Genomic DNA, 19,477 nt, shown 5'->3' with positions numbered 1-19,477 from the left:
AATGATGGAGCCAAAACTGAACACAGCATTGAGGTGTGGCCTTGTCGGTGCCAAGTACAGAGGCACATCACCCCCTGCTCCTGCTGGCTGCACCATTTCTGGTACAAGCAAGGATATCGTCCGCTTTCTTGGCCACCTGGGCTGTTTCATACAATTGAATTCACAGCGCTGCTCTACTAGGGATCAACTGCCAAGAGAAGCACCCCCGTGGGGTAGAGCCGTTTAAATAAACTCCAACATTCACATCTTTGCCTGATTAAGACCTTGCCCAGCGACCACAGTACAGCGCAGCAGCTCCGCGCACACGCAGGGCAGCACGGCCCGAGTTCTGCCCCCCGCCGTGCGGAGCTGTCCAAAGGCAGCGAGCCGTTCCCGCTCCCGGCAGTCTCTCTCTTCGTATCACACACCGGCCGGGCGGACCCGAGAGGCGTTGCGGGCGGCCCCGCGGAGCCGCACTCGCAGCGGGCGGCCGCGGGAGGGTGCTGCGGGCCGCGCAGCAGAAGATGTCGGCGGCGCGGTGCTGGTGGTGGCTGCCGGCGCTGCTATGGGGCGGCGCGGGGGGCTACGTGGTTCTCAGCTCGGTGTCCTGGCCGCTGCCCGAGGCGGGGGGAGCGGCCGACGAGCTTCACAGCTCCTCCACGGAGGAGGCTCTGCCCGGCCTGCTGGAGGAGGCGGGCGGCATCTGGAAGCAGAGCTTCCCGGCCTCGGCGTACCGAGAGGACGCGGCGCTGGGCCCCGGGGCGTCGGCGCGGCGCTCGGAGCAGGGGGCCGCCCCCTCCCGGATGTTCTCGTACCGCCGGCAGCCCGCAGCACCGCCGGGCCGCGCCGCCACCGCCCGCCGCCTCGCCCGTCACGGCGCCTGGGGCTTCGTGGCCTCCCGTGCCGCCCACGGAAAGGTACCGCGGGGAGGGGATGGCGGGTCGCTGCGGGGGGGTTCCTGCTTTAACGCGTTTCCCTGCGTGTTCCCTGGCGCTCAGACCTACTGAGGTAGCTTTGAACGGCTCCCGAACGAGCCCACAGCGTGGTTAGCTTGCTGGCCGCTTCACTTGCTCCTGACTTTGTCTTGTTAAACTTCAGAGAGCTGGGCTGAGCCAGTGGGCGCCTATGTTAGCGTGAAACCTCACGTTTAACACCGTTTCATTAATTACACGTATACAGCCGCGCACAAAACCTCTGGTTCCACGTCAGGTTGACAGAGATTCTCTTGAAGCCCTAAGACTTGAGCGCTGCTGGTTGATGCACTCAGCACAGCCCCTCGATAGGACAGCTCCCGCACAGTCTGCAGTCACCTGGAGGATTGCGTAAGGCTGGGGGTTAGGGAAAGGGGCTGCACCAGAGGGCGTGGAACAGGCTGCCCAGGGCAGTGCTGGAGTTCAAGGAGCGTTTGGACAGCGCTCTCAGACACAGGGTTTGGATTTTGGGTGGTACTGTGTGGAGCCAGGAGCTGGGCTCTGTGATTCTTATGAGTTCCTTTCAACTCTGGATTTTCTGTGACTCTGTAATATCACTGACAGCTGCTGGTTTTGTTTTGTTTTGTTTTCCATTGCGATTCTTAATAATAAACAGGCATTTTTAGCTTCGAAGTTATACAGCTTCATTAAAGTATCCCTACTAACATTTATGAGGACCGTTTATAAGCACTATAAACATTCAAATTCTAAAAGTGTATGAACATTAAAAAATGAAAAGCATGCACTCCAAGTAATAACATCATCCAGAGTTTTCTGATTAAGTGTTCACACTTAATTTGATTTCGCTATAAAGGATTTTACCAGCTGCATTGAATTAATATATTGACTGATAATTATACCATTTAACATGGAAATGACCATGAAGAAAGAAATATCTGAAGACAGAAGAAAGTATTAATTCAGTAAAAATGTGTCTCTTGATGACAGCAGAAGGTGGGAGACTGAGCAGCTTCCTTCTAGAGCCCCCTGGGTAATGACCAACACTGGGAACTGACTGTGTGCAGAGATGCTGACAATGACTTATTTGGGTTTTGCAGATCCAAGGAATGCCCTATGGGAACCTTTTGCCTATCAGTGACGGTCCTGTCAATAACAGCACTGGGATCCCTTTCTTTTATGTGACGCTGAAAGATAACGCAGTGGCAGATCTCCTGAAGGATCCTGTAGCTTCACTGACCCTACCAGAATCAGATGGGAATTTCTGCAGGTAACAGAATTTTATCTGCCAAGTACCAACCTCAGTGAGAAAAAATGCAGGCAAATACCCTAATGATTCTATGATTCTATTCAGGAACATGGTTTGGTGGGTGACATTGGTGGTTGGACTTGGTGATCCTAGAGGTCTTTCTCAGTCCTAAGGATTCTATGATTCAGTAATCTCTCATTGGAGGTGTCTCCATGAAATGCAGGTGTTCAAGATCCAGTTATAAGCCATAGTGATCTAGTCAATAATGTCTGCAGAGTTTCAAAGGCTGATGAAGACAGAGTACCATAGAATCATTAAGGCTGGAAAAGACTTCTCAGATCACCCAGTCCAACCACCAGCCCACTCACCATGCCCACTGCCCACGTCCCTCAGTGCCACATCCACACGGTTCTTGAACACTTCCAGGGACGGTGACTGCACCACTTCTCCGGGCAGCCTGTGCCACTGTCTCACCACTCTTTCTGAGAAGAAATGTTTCCTGATATCCAACCTGAACCTCCCCTGGTGCAACTTAAAGCTTTACCTCTTGTCTTGTCATCTTGGCACACTACACAGATCATCAGGTTCAACTGCCAACCCATCACATCCACACCCACTAAACCATGTCCCTAAGTGCCACCTCTACCGACACCTAACAGCTCTGGATGTCCCACTGGTTGGGTTGTAGCTCCCCAGGAGGGATTTTGGTAAACAACAATCTTCCATGTAAAGGATGCTGGGTTTGAGATTTACTGATCTACAGCCAGCCTGAGATAAGCAGTGAGCTTTCTTTCTTTCTCCCTAACTACACAAACAATAAGCACAAGCTGAAGTGTTACATGTTAAAATGTATGTATGTAAACTCAAAGCTGATAGTTTTCCCCCACCATGCTTTCCTCTGTGAAAAAGACATATCTGCACCATATGTTTGTTTACAGTCAGGCATGCAACAAGTGTGGCTGGGTCAGCCTTGTGTGAGGTGTCATTTCCAAAGGCCTCTTTACGTGACGAGGTAGATGACACCAAAACTGTGTCAGACAGGGCTCCATTAGCAAAGCAGATCATAGCTGATACTGCAGGGAAATAGATAGAATAACTGGGAATTACAGGCTGCCTCAGAAAGAAATGAGATCATAAGGTCCTCTTTGGGGGAAGAGAGGTTTGTCTTAGGAACTGCATCCCAAGCTTACCTGGTTGCTGAATGTCATCTCAACTTTCAGTCCTGCTATCTGAAGAGAACATGGGTTAAATGCAGTGAATGGCAAATATAATGCAAGGCACTGTTCCTCTTGTCTGTGTTTCTCTCCAGAATATACTCTTTGTTTTCTTAAGACTTAGATGGTGGTAAAAAGAATTATGTCAGGCTAATGTCCCATTCCCAAGGAATGGAAGGCTGCCAGGAAATGACAGCTTCCTCTTGCAATGTAAAGCACCAATACATACTTTCCATCACAACATTTATTAAGGTAAATAATTAATGTTTATTAAGGCCCCAGGAAGACCTCATTGCGTTCTTCCAGTGCTTAAAGGGAGCTTATAAACAGGAAGGAGCCAACTATTTACATGGGCAGATAGTAATAAGACAAGGGAAATGGTTTTAAACTAAAAGAGGGGAGATTTAGATTGGATGTTAGAGGGAAATTCTTTACTAAGAGGGTGGTGAGGCCCTGGCTGGGCTTTGAGTTCCTTTCCAATCCAAACCATTCTGTAATTCTATGATAACTCAGCTTTGAATGGCTGAAAAGGTCAACAGAGTGATGGAGCTAAGACTCCATTACTCCACATTACTCTGTTGCCTAAAATTATTTCATTAAATATTTTGAATTAATCATTTCAAATTGTAATTAAATTTATCAGTTGTTTCATAAAAGACTAATGGAGCTTATTCTTGCTTTCTAAGCTTTTTCATTCAATCAAATAATGAGCAGAATATCTAGATCAAGTACTTAAAAATGTACGGCAAGCTCCACGTCCCAGCAGCAACACAGATGCCCTATTTTCAGAGGCTCAATGCTCAGAGCAGCTGCCATTGATGTCAGCTGTTGGTGATGAGCACTTCTGAGAATTACACATGCATTTAGGCACTGGAACTGTGGCCTTTCATCCCTGACTTTAAACATACACTTTTGAAAGTGCTTGCCTTTTATGTTTTAGCAACATTGCTGCCTGATTTACCTCCTTGGGAAGTGCCAATTCACCAACAAAGGAGAAATGATTCATGATTTATAAAAATATGAAATTCAGATACATCGCAGCCCTTCAAGAATATTAATTCACTGTCACCCTAATAAGTACCTATTAATTTCCCTAACTAACCACTGCTCTATTGTTCAGTTTGCCTGTGCTTTGTGCTGCAGCACTCTGGGCACTGCTAACGCCTATTTCAGGACAGCAGAGGCCTCTCTAATTGCCAGTGGCCACATCCCTACACTTCTTGCTCCCTTTTTCTTTTGCATCAGTTCTGAGATTTGCCTGACCTTGAGTTCAAACAGAATTCTGAAGAAACTTGCAGTAACTCATCGGGAGCCAGAGAAGCACAAAGGAGAGCAAAGGAGGGAAGGTGGGAGAAAATAGGACACTCCCTTTTTAGCATGTAACCATACTCTAAATATTGAGCTTGCTACTGAACAGAGTACAAAGATTCAGAGTCTAATCACTGCTCCTTGCATTATTTATTTTGTTAGTCCTTTCAGTTTACTTTTCATTATTTCATTATTGCAACATCTCAGCCTTCTGCAGCACTCCAGTACCCCAGAGGAAAGCTTCAGCAGCTTCTACCAGGCTTCTCCTATGGGTACACTGTGCCTGCCACGGTGTCCAGAGCGGCCGTGTGAGCAGCAGGGAGCATCCTTAGTGCAGGGCTTTGTGGGGTGATGTAGCAGTCTTCTCTCTCCTCCTTGCTCATGCCTGTTATCCTGGCAGACCTCATATTGTGCTAGCTATTAAGGCAGTATCTGTGAGGTTTTCTTCAAAAAGGGAAGTGCCATTTATAGATGGTATTAATACCAGAAGTTCTCTCAGTCTAGGACACTATTAGTTGTTTTAATTCCAAAATAATTATGCAAAATAGCTGAAGGAATAATGCTCTACGTGAGAGAGTTCATGTCCTTATATGCCAGCAGTGAGTTTGGCCTTGTAGCTGTTTACATGTATAATTTCATTAGAATGCAACTATTAACCTACTCTAAGTTGCACAACTTAAAATAACTGAAAGTTGTTTGACACTCATAGTGCTTCGTGTTTGTGTTTGGTGCTCTCCTGGAGAATGCTCCTGACCTATTGCATACAAAGGAAATCTCTGGCCTTTTGCAAGAAAACATAGCTGACATTTTGATAGTCTTCTTGTATCTAATGAGTATCAAGTGGCTTGTGTGCTTGTACATCAGTTTGATATTAAATTTAGTAGTGAATTTCATTTGCTTTGGTTCAGAATATACTCAGGTTTCAAACCTTGACAATAAATATTCCCCTTTTCTGGGCTGTAAGGGATATAGGGTGGCCTTTTTTGTTTTCCAGCCTTAGTACTTAATAATCTGGGGAAAAAGAATTAAAAGGCTCAAACTAGTCTCTGTGCTAGCTTTTAAAAATGAAAGAAAGAGAGCTGTGATACACGGTATCACGGTTGCAATGCATGCTACTGTTGCAGCTATAGCCTGGATTCCTCATCTCTGACCCAGAGATTTCCATTTCCCAGAAGGACATAGGTTGTGCCTCCCTCTGCAAGCGCTCTCTGATGGTCAGGCTGCAGGAGTGTTAGTTAGTGGTGACTCTGTGTCTGATCTGGTGGCAGATAAATGGATAATGGAGGCAAGAAAAATTAAATGGTTCAAGGCTATAAATAGACTACACTGGCATGCCTATTCTGCAGAAAAACTGAAAAGATTGAGTCTTATTCTTACAGATTTCAGAGAGAACAAGACTGGGGCCTATACTAAAGAATAGAGAAGCTATTGTTCTGAATAAATTTCCCAACACACAAGCTGCTCAGAGGATCTCTTTCCAAGTAAGATCCTGGACCTGCCTTATTACAGCTGCAGTCTGGAAAACAGGCAATTAATTTTAAACATATGTCATCTCCTTGACATCAGGTTCAGCACATTCAAAGGGACCAAATGCAGCTTTCTGAGAGGAGGAACAGTTACATGGCTGCCATGGGCTGGTTTTCACACAAGGGGAAAAGAAAGAGAAGTGATGAGCTGAGTCCTTAGGTTCGTTTCCCTTTGCTGTTAGTTTGACGATGGTGTTTCAGATCCACACTGCAGAATGGGAGTGATTTTGAGTGACCCAGATTCCTCTGCTGGTTTATGACATGCATCAGAGATGGCTCCTTCAGAGCCATTCCATCCACCCTGTTTCATCTTCTGCTTGAGGTACAACACTGGCATGAACTAAAGCATCTCCAGCATTTTTGGAGAGCGGCAGGCCACCAGGAGGACTGCTAGAGGAGAGCATTTTGGCAGGTGAAAGTTCCTGTTTTTTTTCTGATTGCTGACTTACATGAGTTGCAAACTTTATTCCTAGGCAATCCTAAGAGAAAGACAGGCTGCTTTGGATGGAAGGCACAGCCCCTGAGGTGTCAATTGGTGATCTGACATGTATCTGCCTCTCGGCACTGTCGCTTAATCCAAGCATGAACATAACAAAGCAGTTTAGCATTGCACCTTCACATAGGGAGAAGTTACACATACAGAAGACAAAGGCTGAATCCAAACATCCTTCAGTTTTTGAGAAGTTGAGAACCACCTCTTGGTGTTATGTGGCACAGACACATTTCTAGTTCAGGTATTTATACTGGCTCTTTTCAGTCATATGCAAATAATTATGTCAGTAGTTCTTCCTGAAAAATATCTGTACTTAAAAATTCAGGAAGATATCAAATTAGAAAGTCAAATATGAAACCTACTATCATCATGACCCAATGCACACAATATAACTCCAAATTACTTTGTTGTTTTTTCTCCTGTGTTCTTAAATAACCAGCTTCCCAAAATCCCTGTCTGGTACATCAACATGTGTTTCTCTGACTTTGCTTACAGAAACAGTTGATGCTATGATTCTGGGGTTTTTTTTCTTTTTTTTTTCTGTGAATTGTCTGTGGTTGAACTATATAAAACCTTCCTGGCTTAAGCATACAGTTCAACTAAAAAAAACGGTTGTTACTGTCAACAAAGACAGGCAAAGAATCTGCCATGACATAAGAAATTACAGTTAAAGCATTCTAGAAAGTATTCTCTTCTAGGAATAGCAGAATCACTTAAAACATTCAGACAGGTAGACTATGAGCACTGGATCACTTGGATGAAGAAAAGCCATTGTACTCTTCAGCTCCCGAGCCTGACTTCAGGTCCAGTGTGGAAGACAGCTCTTCTGAAAGTCAAGGTGTCTTTTGAGTGTCTCTGCTGGCTCTCAAACGTTTGTCCAAGCCAGAGCAGAGCAAAACTGCCCTACCATATCCAGCTGAAGGCCAGCAACAGCTTTTCAGATTATGAAATTGCTTTCAGCAGAGATTTTATTTGACGTTCGTGCCATGTGGATTAGCAGCACCAATGCATTCTTTATGCCTCAGAGACTCCATCAGTGAGTGACGAGCAAATGAAATGAATTAGGAGGATAACTTGCTTTTCAAAATTAATCAGATTTAATAATCAAGATTATATGCACCCTGCAATGATTCCCAAAGGACATAGCATTTCCTTTAGTATTTCATGTAGATTTTAGAAGACAAAAAATTCTATGATGCCATACTAGCTATCTGGGGCAAGGCAGATAGGGGTCCTATGCAGGAGGACAAAGTGCCTGCCTTGTGTGGGTGGAAGCAGATGGGGATCAGCCATCAGCAGGTTCATCCTCAGCCAGTCCTAATGGCATAGCTTTGTATGGACGCAGCTACCACTGCAGGACAATCATAGCCCTTATGCCCCACATGAGGTACTCTAAAGTACAATGAATAGGAATAGCAATAATAGAGCTTTCTTCTTGGCTCCGCCTTTCTACAACTGCAGAAAGCTTTCACAGCTTCTTCTCTCTTTTGTTCTGCTCAAGAAGAAATAGAGGGGTAAAGTTTTCTCCTGGAAGGTGGAAGGTTCTGTCTGTTCAGGGGAGAAGAGTAGCTCTTCAGTGGGAAAAACAGGCTGGGGAAGAACTGAGAGATTCCCATCTATAGATCCCTGTTTCCTCCACCAGTCCCTGGAGCATCACTGAGTGCTTCCACCTTCCTACTGATTCCTTCTTGGGAACACTTGGTAGTCTTTCTCAAGTGCTTCCCGAACTCTTCTTTTACAGCTGATCTGTGCCAGTCTGCTTTATCTCAGTGGAGTTAAAGGATAAGGATAAAGGTAATACACGGAAAAACCAAGAGCCAGAGAATAATTTGTCAAAGAAGGGATACAAAAAGGAACCCTAACAAAGTCCCAGTATCATCGCCTTGTGAACCCATATAATGACATCAGCCTGAACCATACATTCATCAAATCAGCACTTAGCTAGTTTTGGTACAGGACACTTCTAATTATAAGCTCCAAGCTGGCTTATGCAGTAAACAATTTAATGAGTAGGTGGCACTCTTTGGCCTGAACCACTCTTGAACTGTGACTCAGAAAGTGCGGAAGTGGTATGCAGTAAAATAAGTGGGACGTGTTCATCAGCAGTATGCTTCCCATCATTGTTGAGAAGCATATTCACTTGGACACTGGCCGGTCCATAGCTCAGCAGAGCTAGCTAAGATGGAACTCTGAGGGCCAGCTGAACGGAAGCGAATGCAGCTCCTTCTCCAACTTCACATGCTCAGAGGAGAGAACTGCCCAGGCTGGGTCAAACTCTGCATACCTTGTTTGCTCACCGTAAGCAGAGGGATGGAGACAATCAATTCTTCTTTCTTCACAAATCAGATGAATAATTAAGAGAATGCCTCTTAATGCACCGTGTTCTTATAAAGTGCATAAGCTGAATCCTCTTCCATTTTCATCTGGCTTCAGTTAATTTCTGCAAGAAGGTGTATATATTTTATATAAGCATAAATAAATAAACATGTTCCCTATTGATTTGTCTTGTTCCACAAGTTGTTGCTTTCTCTTCCCTTCAGTTCTCATCTTATCACAGCCTCCATGAAGACCTCTCCAGGGCTGCAGGGGACCTGATTCTCTGCCTGGAACCTGAGAAGCCATCCATGGTTTCCTTGGCATGGGGACAGTGCAGTCGGCATGCCTTCTCTTCCTATGGCTCTGCCTCCCCACAGCCCCCATCAGCAGTGCACAAATTTTATATAAAACTCTTTCTGCACTCCTTGTCCATGTGCCAGCCAAGGCAAAAGGAACCTACGGACTGAGAGCTGAATATGGATTAATTTAGATAGAAGGCAAGAAATAACTAGGGAATGCATGGCTAAGCCCCTATGGATGTGTAGGAGGGATACTTTAGTAAATATACCTGTAAATTTATCCTTAATATCCCTTCATTATCATTAGTAAAAATATAAGCCATATCACTGGCTGTATCCCCTTACTCCTAAGAAATAAAACCTGTGTGTACATTAATTACACCAGTAACATCGATGAAAAATCAAAATCTGTTCACAATACAGTTAGAAGAGATTTAACTTCTAGTGTTTTTTGATTATTTAGAAACTATAAAAGTAATCACTCATTACTAGAGGAATCCTACACCAAAAGTGATGTAGAAACAGATTTATTTCAGAATATGAAGGGCTCCTTTGATTGAAAAAATACTAATGTCAGTGTAAGATTAGAATACAAGGCCGGTGTTCTGAAACAGAAAACTTATGATAACAGGCAGTGTTAAAAGCAAAGTAGCCAAGTAATAATACTAGACTCAAATGTATGGTTGTCCTTGTTCAGCTCTTCTAAACTCCATCGTGCATGTTTTTAACACATAATTTGCCTCATTTCCCAGAAAAATAAACTTCTGCCTCTCCAGAACATTGCTCGGTTGTGCAAAATTCAGTCTGTATAACTCCTACTGGGAATGGTAGTATTGTAGTATTGTGTGTGTCAGTGTAACACTCTGAGAGGAGAGAATAACATACAGAAAACTAAAAACAGAAGAAGAAGGCAGGGAAAAAATATACAGCAATAAAAAGATTCCAGATATAGATGTACAGTATGTAGGTTTTGTAATCAGCCATATATGCAGAGTGCGGTTTTTCCTGTAAATCAGGGAAAAGCCACATCTGACACACCCATCAGGCAAAAAAAAATCTCTTAAGAAAGGAAGGCAATATTCACTGCATAACAGCAACACCAAGTCAATTGCCAACTCAAAAATTAGCAAGTATTGAGAATAAATGAGTATTTGCACGAAAAGATCAAATAATTGCCATTTGAGAAGATATCAAACCTCTTTCTGCTCCTACCTACAGCCACATTTATCACCTTGATCACTCTGTGAAATGAAGACATCCTTTAATACAATCCCTGGAAGTCGTTAACATTTTACCTAGGGGCTGTCCAGACAAAAGCAGTTGCAAATAGTCCTCCCCACTTTCAGTTGTTTAATGGCACTGCTAGGCTATGGATAAAATGATTTTCATATACAAAGGGCTATTAGTTTAAAGCAAATGTTTGAACTTCAGTTTTGCTAGTGAGAATTCCCTTTCATATTCTGAAGACTCAGTGAGTTACATGTATAAAAATACATAGGGTGCCAAGGTGATAGGATGAGAAGTAATGGCCTCAAATTGCACCAGGGGATGTTCAGGTTGGAAAGTGGGGAAAAATTAATATCAGGAAGAGTGGTGAGGCTACCACTGGAGCAGTGAAGTGGAACAGTCTGCCCAGAGAGGTGAGGGAGTCACTGTCCATGGAGGTGTTCAATAAATGTGTGGATGTGGCACTGAGGGACGTGGTTAGTGGACGTGGTGGTGATGGGCTGATGGTTGGACTAGATGATCTGAAAGGGCTTTTCCAACCTTATTGAGTTTATGATTCTGTGACCATGTAGACAAATCTATACTATGAATGTACACTGGTAAAGTTCCTTGTGTCAGGGTAGGGAATGTGGATTTTCAGGTACTCAGAACACCATTTGTTACTTCAAAATTAAAAAAAAAAAAGTGTACTGCAGAAAATGGGGCCGTTATTTATTGATGTGAACAGAAAGCTTGAGCTTGATCCTTAGTGGCTGAGCTTCCTCTCATGCATGGCAGAGGAAAAGGAGCACAAGTGCAGATTGTCCAGACATCGTTATGCTGAACACCACCTTCAGAGAACAGCTGCTCCAGAATGCTGAAAACACACCCCAGAGATGATGTGACTGCAAATGGCTCTTTGGATCTCAGACTACAGACTGTGCTGAGTGCTCACTGGGCATAACTGAGTATCAATCAGCTTGTTGTATTTCCTTGCATATTTCTGTTTGTGGTCCTATCTATAAAAGCAGACACTTTATCCAGTAAGCTACGCAGTCTTTCATAACCATCTGTGGGGAATCTGCAGGTGTTAAATTAGCTGCAGGAGGATGCCCATATGTTTCCTGCATGTGATAGGCACATATTGAGAGTTACAACAAAAAAAAGCCATTGCAGATTGCACACAGTTAAAGCTAAAGGGCTCAAGCCGAGATCTTTAAGTAAAATTGCACACAAATGAGATGTAATTTACTGCACTGCTTCAGATTAAAACTGAGCAAGAAATGCAATTTCCTAAAGTAGTTTTCAGGGCATATGTTTGTAAGTGGGCAATGCTGAGCAGTCTCAATGTGCTGGCAATGAGCTGTGGGGCTGTTCAGCACATCTCAGGAGCAGGCCTTTGTAGTCATTTCATGAAACTTTTTGTCAGCTTACATATGATTTATATCACTGTACTGTAGAAGTCAGAGTCAGCAGTTGCTCTGTAGCTACTAATGGGAGTTATTTATTATTACTGTATAGAAAGAGCCAAAAGGCAACAAGTATCTACCCTGTCTCAGTTTGAAGGATGAATGCAGTTGGATATATTTTTTTAATAGACCTTACTTGTTTCTCTTTCTCTTTTTTTTTTTTTTTTTTGGCTTGTTCTGTGATGAAAAGCAATGTAATGCAGTTGAAAAATGGATAAAAATGAATTGATTTTCTAGGATAGGCAGAAGAAAAAATGACACACAAATACAAGCCTGCATAGTTATTTTGCGGGCACGGTCATATGTCATCTTACTAATTCTTTTCAGAGTCTTGAATTCAAGTCTGTATGTCTGCTATTTTCACATTTAAAAATATGTTTATTAATAATAGGCAGTTTTTAAAAGCATACATTAAGATTAAGAAAATGTCTACAGTAAAGATCTATGTCAGGTGAGTATTATATCAATAGACCCCCTGAACATTACAGCTAAGGGCAGAAAAGACCTGCGAGGTTTGAGAAAATTTTGCAGTTTTTAATATTTATGCAAAAGCAAATAAAACAAGTATTACACACAAGCATTTTTCTCTGTGCACAGAAAAAACGTAGTTGATCCAGAGGATCCAAGGTGCGCCAGACTGACACTCACAGGACAGATGGTCACAGTGCCTCCAGAGGAAACGGAATTTGCCAAGCAAGCAATGTTTTCTAGGTCTGTATGTGATATGCATAGAGTATAGTACAGCCTGCAGTTTTGAGGCAAATATATAGATGTGGCCATTTGGTATGGAAAAGCTGAGAAGTAACAAGCCTGATTTACTTTGGGGACAACAAAGTATGTTGAGCCTTTGCTGCTTTGAAACAACAGGCAGAGCTTCGCAACCTCCTTTTACCTACTGAGGCAAGGAGTATGGAGACACAGTTACTAAATGTTAGATGTAAGTAAAACGTGTTTTGTAATCATGTGGCTCTGAGGAGAGATTCCATGAATACGGTGTGCATTTGTTAAGTGGGACACTGCATTTAGTAATTCTTCCTCACCACAGCACAAGAATTGCTCCTAATCCTGACAATAGCCAGAGCAGAGCTATGCTTCCTTCCAGGTACCAACCTGAAGCCTATATGCTTCTGTGATGCCAAACCTAATGGTTTGGAAACAAAATTATGGATTGTCGGCTTCTCATCTCCTGGAAACTTTGCAATCTGATAGCAAATAATTTGTCCTTCCCAACGTTGCAGTTCTTGACACCTTCAAATGAGCTACAACAGAGAATAAGAGTGTGCTGTCGGGCTGTCCTGAGAGAAATATCGGTCTTGTAGCAAGTGGTTGCAGAAGGAGTCTGATCACAAGAACTGCTTCCAAAGCCATAATATTTACAGAACACAGTCTCCAGTCAACAAACACAAGCACAACCCTGACACCATTCACCTCACATCCAGTGTGTGCCCCACACCCTCAAGTGAGACCTGTTTTTATCAGAGTAATAGGCATCAAAAGCCCAAACCTCAGCTGGGACACACCTACAGCACTAACTGCCAGGGATGGCCCTCCAGGCCATGTCCTACCCACTACAGCAAGTACTGTGGGGAAACTGGGATGTGCTGACATCTGGCATGGCCCAGATGCAATGTTCTCTCTGGCCTGCTGGGAGGGATCTGGGTGAACAGGTTTTAATAGGGTGGCATGAACAACAGGGTCAGTCTTGAGAGAATGAGGAAGCTGCAAGAGAAAGGCCAGCAGGGCAACTTAATTTTTTACAGGTCTAGGTAGTGGTGGTCCAGTACAGAAGAGAGGCACACCAAATGAACGTGATCATGGGATAACCAAACACAGTCCTCCACCATAAAGTCCAGTGCTGCTGACCAGTGCTTCTAAGCAGCCTTTGTTTTTTCTGATGCTCTGTAAGGAATAAACATATACGATGCAGCTCTCCAAAGGAATCCTCAGGGGAAAACCCCCGGGCAGCTGCCCAAATAGCTTGGTGGTCGTGAAGATGAATGTAGTTGACTGCAAGGAAGTGGGCACTGTTCTTAAAGGCAAATTTGGTCAACCTTGTCAGAGTGCCCCCGTCATCCTGGTGGTAATTAATGGAACAACAGAGAAGTTGCTCCAGGTGATCACCTGGAGATGATGCAGGTGGAAGGCTGAGCTACATCCTCAGCAGAGCTATAAGCTTCTCCCAGAAGTAGGCGATAAATCTTCTACACCATCCAATAGACCAGAAAGAAATAGCTGCCACTTAAACCAGTGCTTTGGGTGCCTGTAGGACACCAGCAAGTCTGCAATAAAATCAGTTAATTTGCTGTGGCTGCTCAGAAATTGGTAAAGATTGCAATAGTGCAACTGTGGCTTGAGTACGGATACTTCATCTCCAATGACCTACACATGGCCTCAAGCCTCCACCCTCCTTCCTTACAAAAAATACAGGCTCTCCAAGGGAGGAAGTAGAATACTGAATAAAACCACAACCTCAATTACCCTCCATATAAGCCTTTAAGGCCACTGTCTCTGGTGGAGACCACCATCCTCTGGAGCCAAAAGGAGAGGAGCATCTGAGAACAGCTCAATGAAGCAATAACACACCCAGCAGGTTGCTGCTGGTTTTTGCTCATAACCATGCAAAACAAAACAAAACAAAATCGAGATTCTGTCAGCAGTGCCCCTGAGATGCCCACAAATAGCTTAGGGGAGGCTGACTGGGAAACAGGGAGTTACTGGAACCCCCTCATGAGACCCTGCTGGCAGGAGTTCAAGCAGTAGCAAATATGGGGCCAAGGACAGATGGATGCTGTATTTGCACACAAGCCTTTTCTACAAAATTTGCAGAAATCAGATTACTACAAGAGTTTCCTTTGAAGAGATACAAACACAACCTTGACACACGTTCAGAAATTCTCCTTTAGCTGCTTTTTATTTACTTATAAACCAAACCACATTTGTCTGCAACAAATTCTCTGTTCTCAACAGAGGAAGGAGGTATTCATTGGCTACCTTAAGCTGTAGTTTTACCCATATTGAGGCGTGGAACATCATAAACCTTATTTCAAAGCAGGGCAAAAAAAGATGAATGATGGTGACTGTCAGATCTCGAGTTTCCTTCTGGCAAAGCACACTATGCTGAAGAAAAAATCAGACAAGGCATATGATCCGGCACATCTTTTAATATATATATTTTTTGTCCTTCTAGGCACCCAGTGATAAGAAAGTGGCCTCGTAGCTACGAGTGGTTCTTCATGAAAATGAATATTGAGCACGTCTGGCTTCAGAGCTGGTATGGAGGTGTTTCTACCATTGCAGTAGAAGAGTATTTAAAAGCAGTTCCAAGTAAAGCTTGATTGAATGAGCTTTGAGGGAGAGATCTACAGCGCTTTCCTTTCTGAACACTTAAAAAATTTCACTCTGGATGGTTATTTTACAGTGATATATATATTTTATTTTCAAAAGGCTTCAAAATAGCTCTGTCTTACGTGGAGCAGGGTGAAAATAAACCAACACGGACTTTCAAATTATAAAGGAGAGGTAGATAGCAGCCCTACCCTGCAATGCAGAAACACGTCATTTCAAACAGGCAATGTATCATCTTGAATGTTTTGTATCTGTTTGTTTAGACTTTTTTTTTTTTTTTTTTTTTTTGCCACTCACTAACTATAGTGTTGTGTTTCACAGAAAAGGCAAACTTGCCTATTCACAGCCCTCCATGTATTGTGGAAGTATTACTGCTCAGTCTCTCTGTTTATAAGTGCTCTCATCTAAACCTAATAACTGCACCATTAGATATTTAAGTTGTTAAAAGATTGTTCTAAAGCTGCTCTCGTTTGCTAACTTACATTTTCTACATGTATTTTTTCCTCATTGTCTAATTGAATATTTCACTCGGAAATTGAGTAGAAAGGCTCCAAAGACTTTTTGTGGAAAAAAATGCAAGCTGCTCAAACAACACAACTTCAGTAGAACTTGTGTTCTACTGACACAAAGCTGGTTAAACATGTAAAGAGACAAAACCAAACCAGGCTCACAGGGATTATCCCAATAAAACTATAAACATTCTCCTAAGAAGAGAAATACTCCTAAGTATTCTCAGCTAGTCTGTTCCCGTTATGAGACACAAAAAGTCTATCAATAGCCTGCAGTCCCACATTTTTTGCACCCCACGTCCAGCCACCACTTTATTTTTGACTTATTTATGCAATGGACTTTTGTAAACCCTCACCAACTAATCTAGGGATGGAGCCAGTCCCTTGGTTCTCATTTATTCCCTGAGGTTTAAAGGGTTTGTTCATGATTTTTTTTTTAAAGAAGTCTGAAGATAGATAGATATTTCAGACCACAGAATGGCCTGGGTTGAAAAGGACCACAACGATCATCTAGTTTCAAACCTCCTGCTATGTGCATGGTCACCAACCACTAGATCATCAAAATACTCATTTTCCTAGTGTGGAAAGTGCAAACTTGTTTACAAACTCACTGTGAATAGGCAGTGAATATGCATCTTATAAAATAATCCCAAAAGAGTACAAAGCGGTTTTAATAATCTTCATCCCTTTCTTGAGATGTGCTGGTAATCTTATTCTGCAATTCCTAATGGTGCGATAGTGAAAAAGGTCCCATGGCTAGCTGGTCACATCATAACACAGTTTGAAAATTATATGGCTGGTCTCCCTGTTATGTTAAGAAAGAGGCAGATTGAGATGGCTTTCTCTGAATCCCCGGAAGGGAAGCAGAGCCTTTGGCACTAGCCCACATCATCGCAGGCGTGAGTAGTGTGGATTTCTCAGTGAGTGACCTGAGCTTTTACAGGTTAATCCCTGGCCAGAGCTCCAAGGCAGCTCAGGGAGCTGTGACCACCTGGAAGCCAATTAAGTGTAGCTGAGCTTATTTTGGTTCAGGCATCAAAAAAGAACATTATTCTCTAAACTAAGAGACTTGGGCACCGTGCTGTTTTAACTTCCAGGGCTACTCAGATTTTGGCTTCAAGTCTGCAGGCATCGGCAACGTTCCTAATATTCCGTAAGAACTGAAGGAAGATATGGGGAGAAACTTTCTTTAGACACTTGGTAAGCATTTTTTTCTTGTTTTATTGCCAGTGAGTCTGCAGATCTCTTGCAGAGGTAATTACACAAGATGAGGAAGTGTCCTGTCTGAATGTATTTCCCGTATTTTCTTGGCAGATGAACAGCATCCTCCCATCTAAATTTGCCCCCAAATCTGGTACTGTGTAGTACTGAATCAAAATGTCTGGTCCTGTACAAATGTATAGAATACCATTCGATGAAATCATTCTTGATTCGAGTAATTTTGCCATGGACATCTTTGTGCACTATGGATTTGACACTGTCCACTAGGATTAATGGGACTTTCAAAACAGAGGTCAGTAGGCAGAGTTCTAGGCTCTCTAAGAGAATCTCCACAGGTCCAACCTACACATTTCTGTGCAATTTTATTTAGACAGTTTGTCATCCTTGTTACTGCTATTCCTAGAGAAGCCTGAACTTCTCTCCCTCTGCCCCTCACAAACACACACATAGGGTGAGTAAATCCAGTGTTTAAGAAAGCTAAAGAACAGCGAGAATTTTAGAAATTTTCACTTCCATCCTTAGGCAGCTTGGTAACAGGGACATGGTCTTAGTATGTGTTATCCATCACTGACTAACACTGTTGCCTTAAAGCAGTAAGGGAGCGTGCCCACAATATTTAGATAAAGAGCTTTAACTGTTTAAGAAGTGTGTGCTGTAAGAAAGGTTTTGAACTTATTCTACTTGCTGTGTCCCTGCACAGTTAGATTAATTGGAGATATATACTGTGTTATAAATTGACACATTCATCAGAGAGCTTTTATATACCGACAAGCCTTGAGATTCTTGACAGAAGCTCAAAACACAAAGTAGGAATGGCATGTAAAGTGACAAAAGAGCCTTCACAAGGAAACACTGCTGTAAATCACCTGTTCGCATTTCATGCTTTCTTCCTCCATGGAATAGCTTCCATTAAAGTTCTTGAAAGTCTACATAAATTTATCAAAAATATGACGTGCAGATTTTTGATTGGAATTTTCAGAGCACAAAAAGGGGAAGACACAGTCAATAATTTGTTTAACTGTTCTTTTCATTATTAGTTATGCACTACTTCAAATCTTTCCTTAAAGAGGCAAATGATCAAGTGGAATTGGTTGTCATATGCCAAGTGACGTTTGTAAAAGATTTTAATCAAAAGAGTCTTATTAAGATAGCATAATGAGATCAGATTTTCTTGAGACTGTAAAGAGTTTCATCTCACTTCAGCTTAAGTTGGTAGCAGAATTCCTATTTATTTGTTGTGCTTTGATTATAAGATCAAAGAAACATTTTTAGAAAGTCTGGATAAGCCCTGACAAATTTATTAAGTATTTCAGCTAGTTGATGTGTAATTTATTGCCACGTGTTCTGTATTTTACTTATTTCTTTAGCTTCCCCAAAAACACGTGTTGCACAACACCTATTATTTAAAACTTTAACTGGGGTTTTGCAGTATTTAAGAGATGCATTTAATCATGTCTGTATATTTGCTGAAAAAAAGGAAGACAAAGTTCTGAATCCTGGGCTCAAATGTTTTGCTAAATTGTGCACATATCATGCATGCACAGTACTAAGCACAGCTAGTCTTAACTGCTGTTCTTATTTAACCAAAGAATACTCCATTACTGATGAAATTTTCATCACTTAGCTGGATGAAGTTCAGTATGCTTTATTTCTGGATGTGTACTGTAATCTGCAATGCATTTTGATTTCTAAAGATACTGAATGTTAACAAAATGCCCATCAAGGACAAAATGCAAATAAAACAGTTTTCAAAGAGGAACTGCAGTTAATATATCCTTAAGTGTGCAGGATGGTATGAGCCCGAGTAGCTTACTTTTTTTGACAGCTATTCAAATTTCTGCTTTTTTCTGTTTTTCTGAGCCAAGCTAATTTCTTCCAAAGCACTTCTGGGAACAGAGAATCAGATCTGTCTTGGTGTAGCTTCACATCTCTCCAGGGATGAAGCAGCTGGGCACCTTCTATCTTCCTTTCGTCTTCTCAGTTTTATCAGCTCTGTTTTCAGCATGGCAATTAATTGTTATTATTAACAACAATCGTTGTTCCTGTCTGCCAGGAGACTGAGCCGGCACCTATCAGGTGTGCATTAATGGTGTTTTGGAAGATTCCTCAGTGCTATTTTTTCCACTGCTAGCCTTACTCTTGTAATTTCTTGTTACAGCTTGTTCTTTTCTGTCTGCTTCCCTCTGGCGAGATTTCTTAAGCCCAGGCTGATGAGTTACCTTTTCATACTGTTTTCTCGCACCTCCTTTCAACAAAATTCAAGCTCTTCCACTAAAGTCTCTACTTCATTAAAAAAAAGAAAAAAAAGGAAAAAAAAAAAAGGCATAGGGAACAGTCTGTGCTTCCTTCCTATTTACACCTTATCATCTTTGCCTTGTCACTGGTTGGACTTCATTCTCTGTGAAGATCACGAC

General features: G+C 42.4%; 1 protein-coding gene across 4 annotated transcripts; it reads left to right on the top strand.

Annotated features, from left to right (window-relative positions):
• The first annotated feature begins 393 nt into the window (after positions 1–393).
• CREG2 (cellular repressor of E1A stimulated genes 2) lies at positions 394–18,827 on the top strand. Of its 4 annotated transcripts, XM_085214221.1 has the most exons (6): positions 399–896; positions 2,009–2,178; positions 12,586–12,699; positions 15,176–15,259; positions 16,940–17,042; positions 17,157–18,827. In XM_085214221.1, the coding sequence occupies exons 1-5, from the start codon at positions 504–506 to the stop codon at positions 17,004–17,006; spliced, it is 828 nt and encodes a 275-aa protein (XP_085070347.1). In that variant the 5' UTR covers positions 399–503; the 3' UTR covers positions 17,007–17,042; positions 17,157–18,827. The 4 variants fall into 4 exon arrangements, 3 of the variants coding, with proteins under 3 accessions (XP_085070347.1, XP_085070338.1, XP_085070352.1); XR_014880656.1 differs by lacking the exons at positions 12,586–12,699; positions 15,176–15,259; positions 16,940–17,042; positions 17,157–18,827 and adding exons at positions 4,617–4,717; positions 6,407–6,617; positions 8,440–9,197 and having other exon boundaries at positions 394–896; XM_085214212.1 differs by having other exon boundaries at positions 16,940–18,827.
• Positions 18,828–19,477: the final 650 nt, after the last annotated feature.

This window comes from Meleagris gallopavo, chromosome 1 (genome assembly GCF_905368555.1).
Source record: "Meleagris gallopavo chromosome 1, MGAL_WU_HG_1.1, whole genome shotgun sequence".
NCBI classification, from domain to species: Eukaryota; Metazoa; Chordata; class Aves; order Galliformes; family Phasianidae; genus Meleagris; species Meleagris gallopavo.
Note: the sequence above shows the minus strand (reverse complement) of the source record. Positions and strands in the feature narration are given on the sequence as shown.

Bases quoted from the DNA above. Each gene is read 5' to 3' on its own strand.
- CREG2 (XM_085214221.1), top strand. From the start codon at position 504: ATGTCGGCGGCGCGGTGCTGGTGGTGGCTGCCGGCGCTGCTATGGGGC. The intron at 897-2,008 runs GTACCGCGGGGA...TGGGTTTTGCAG, and splicing joins CCCGTGCCGCCCACGGAAAG to ATCCAAGGAATGCCCTATGG. The intron at 15,260-16,939 runs GTATGGAGGTGT...TTTAACTTCCAG, and splicing joins CACGTCTGGCTTCAGAGCTG to GGCTACTCAGATTTTGGCTT.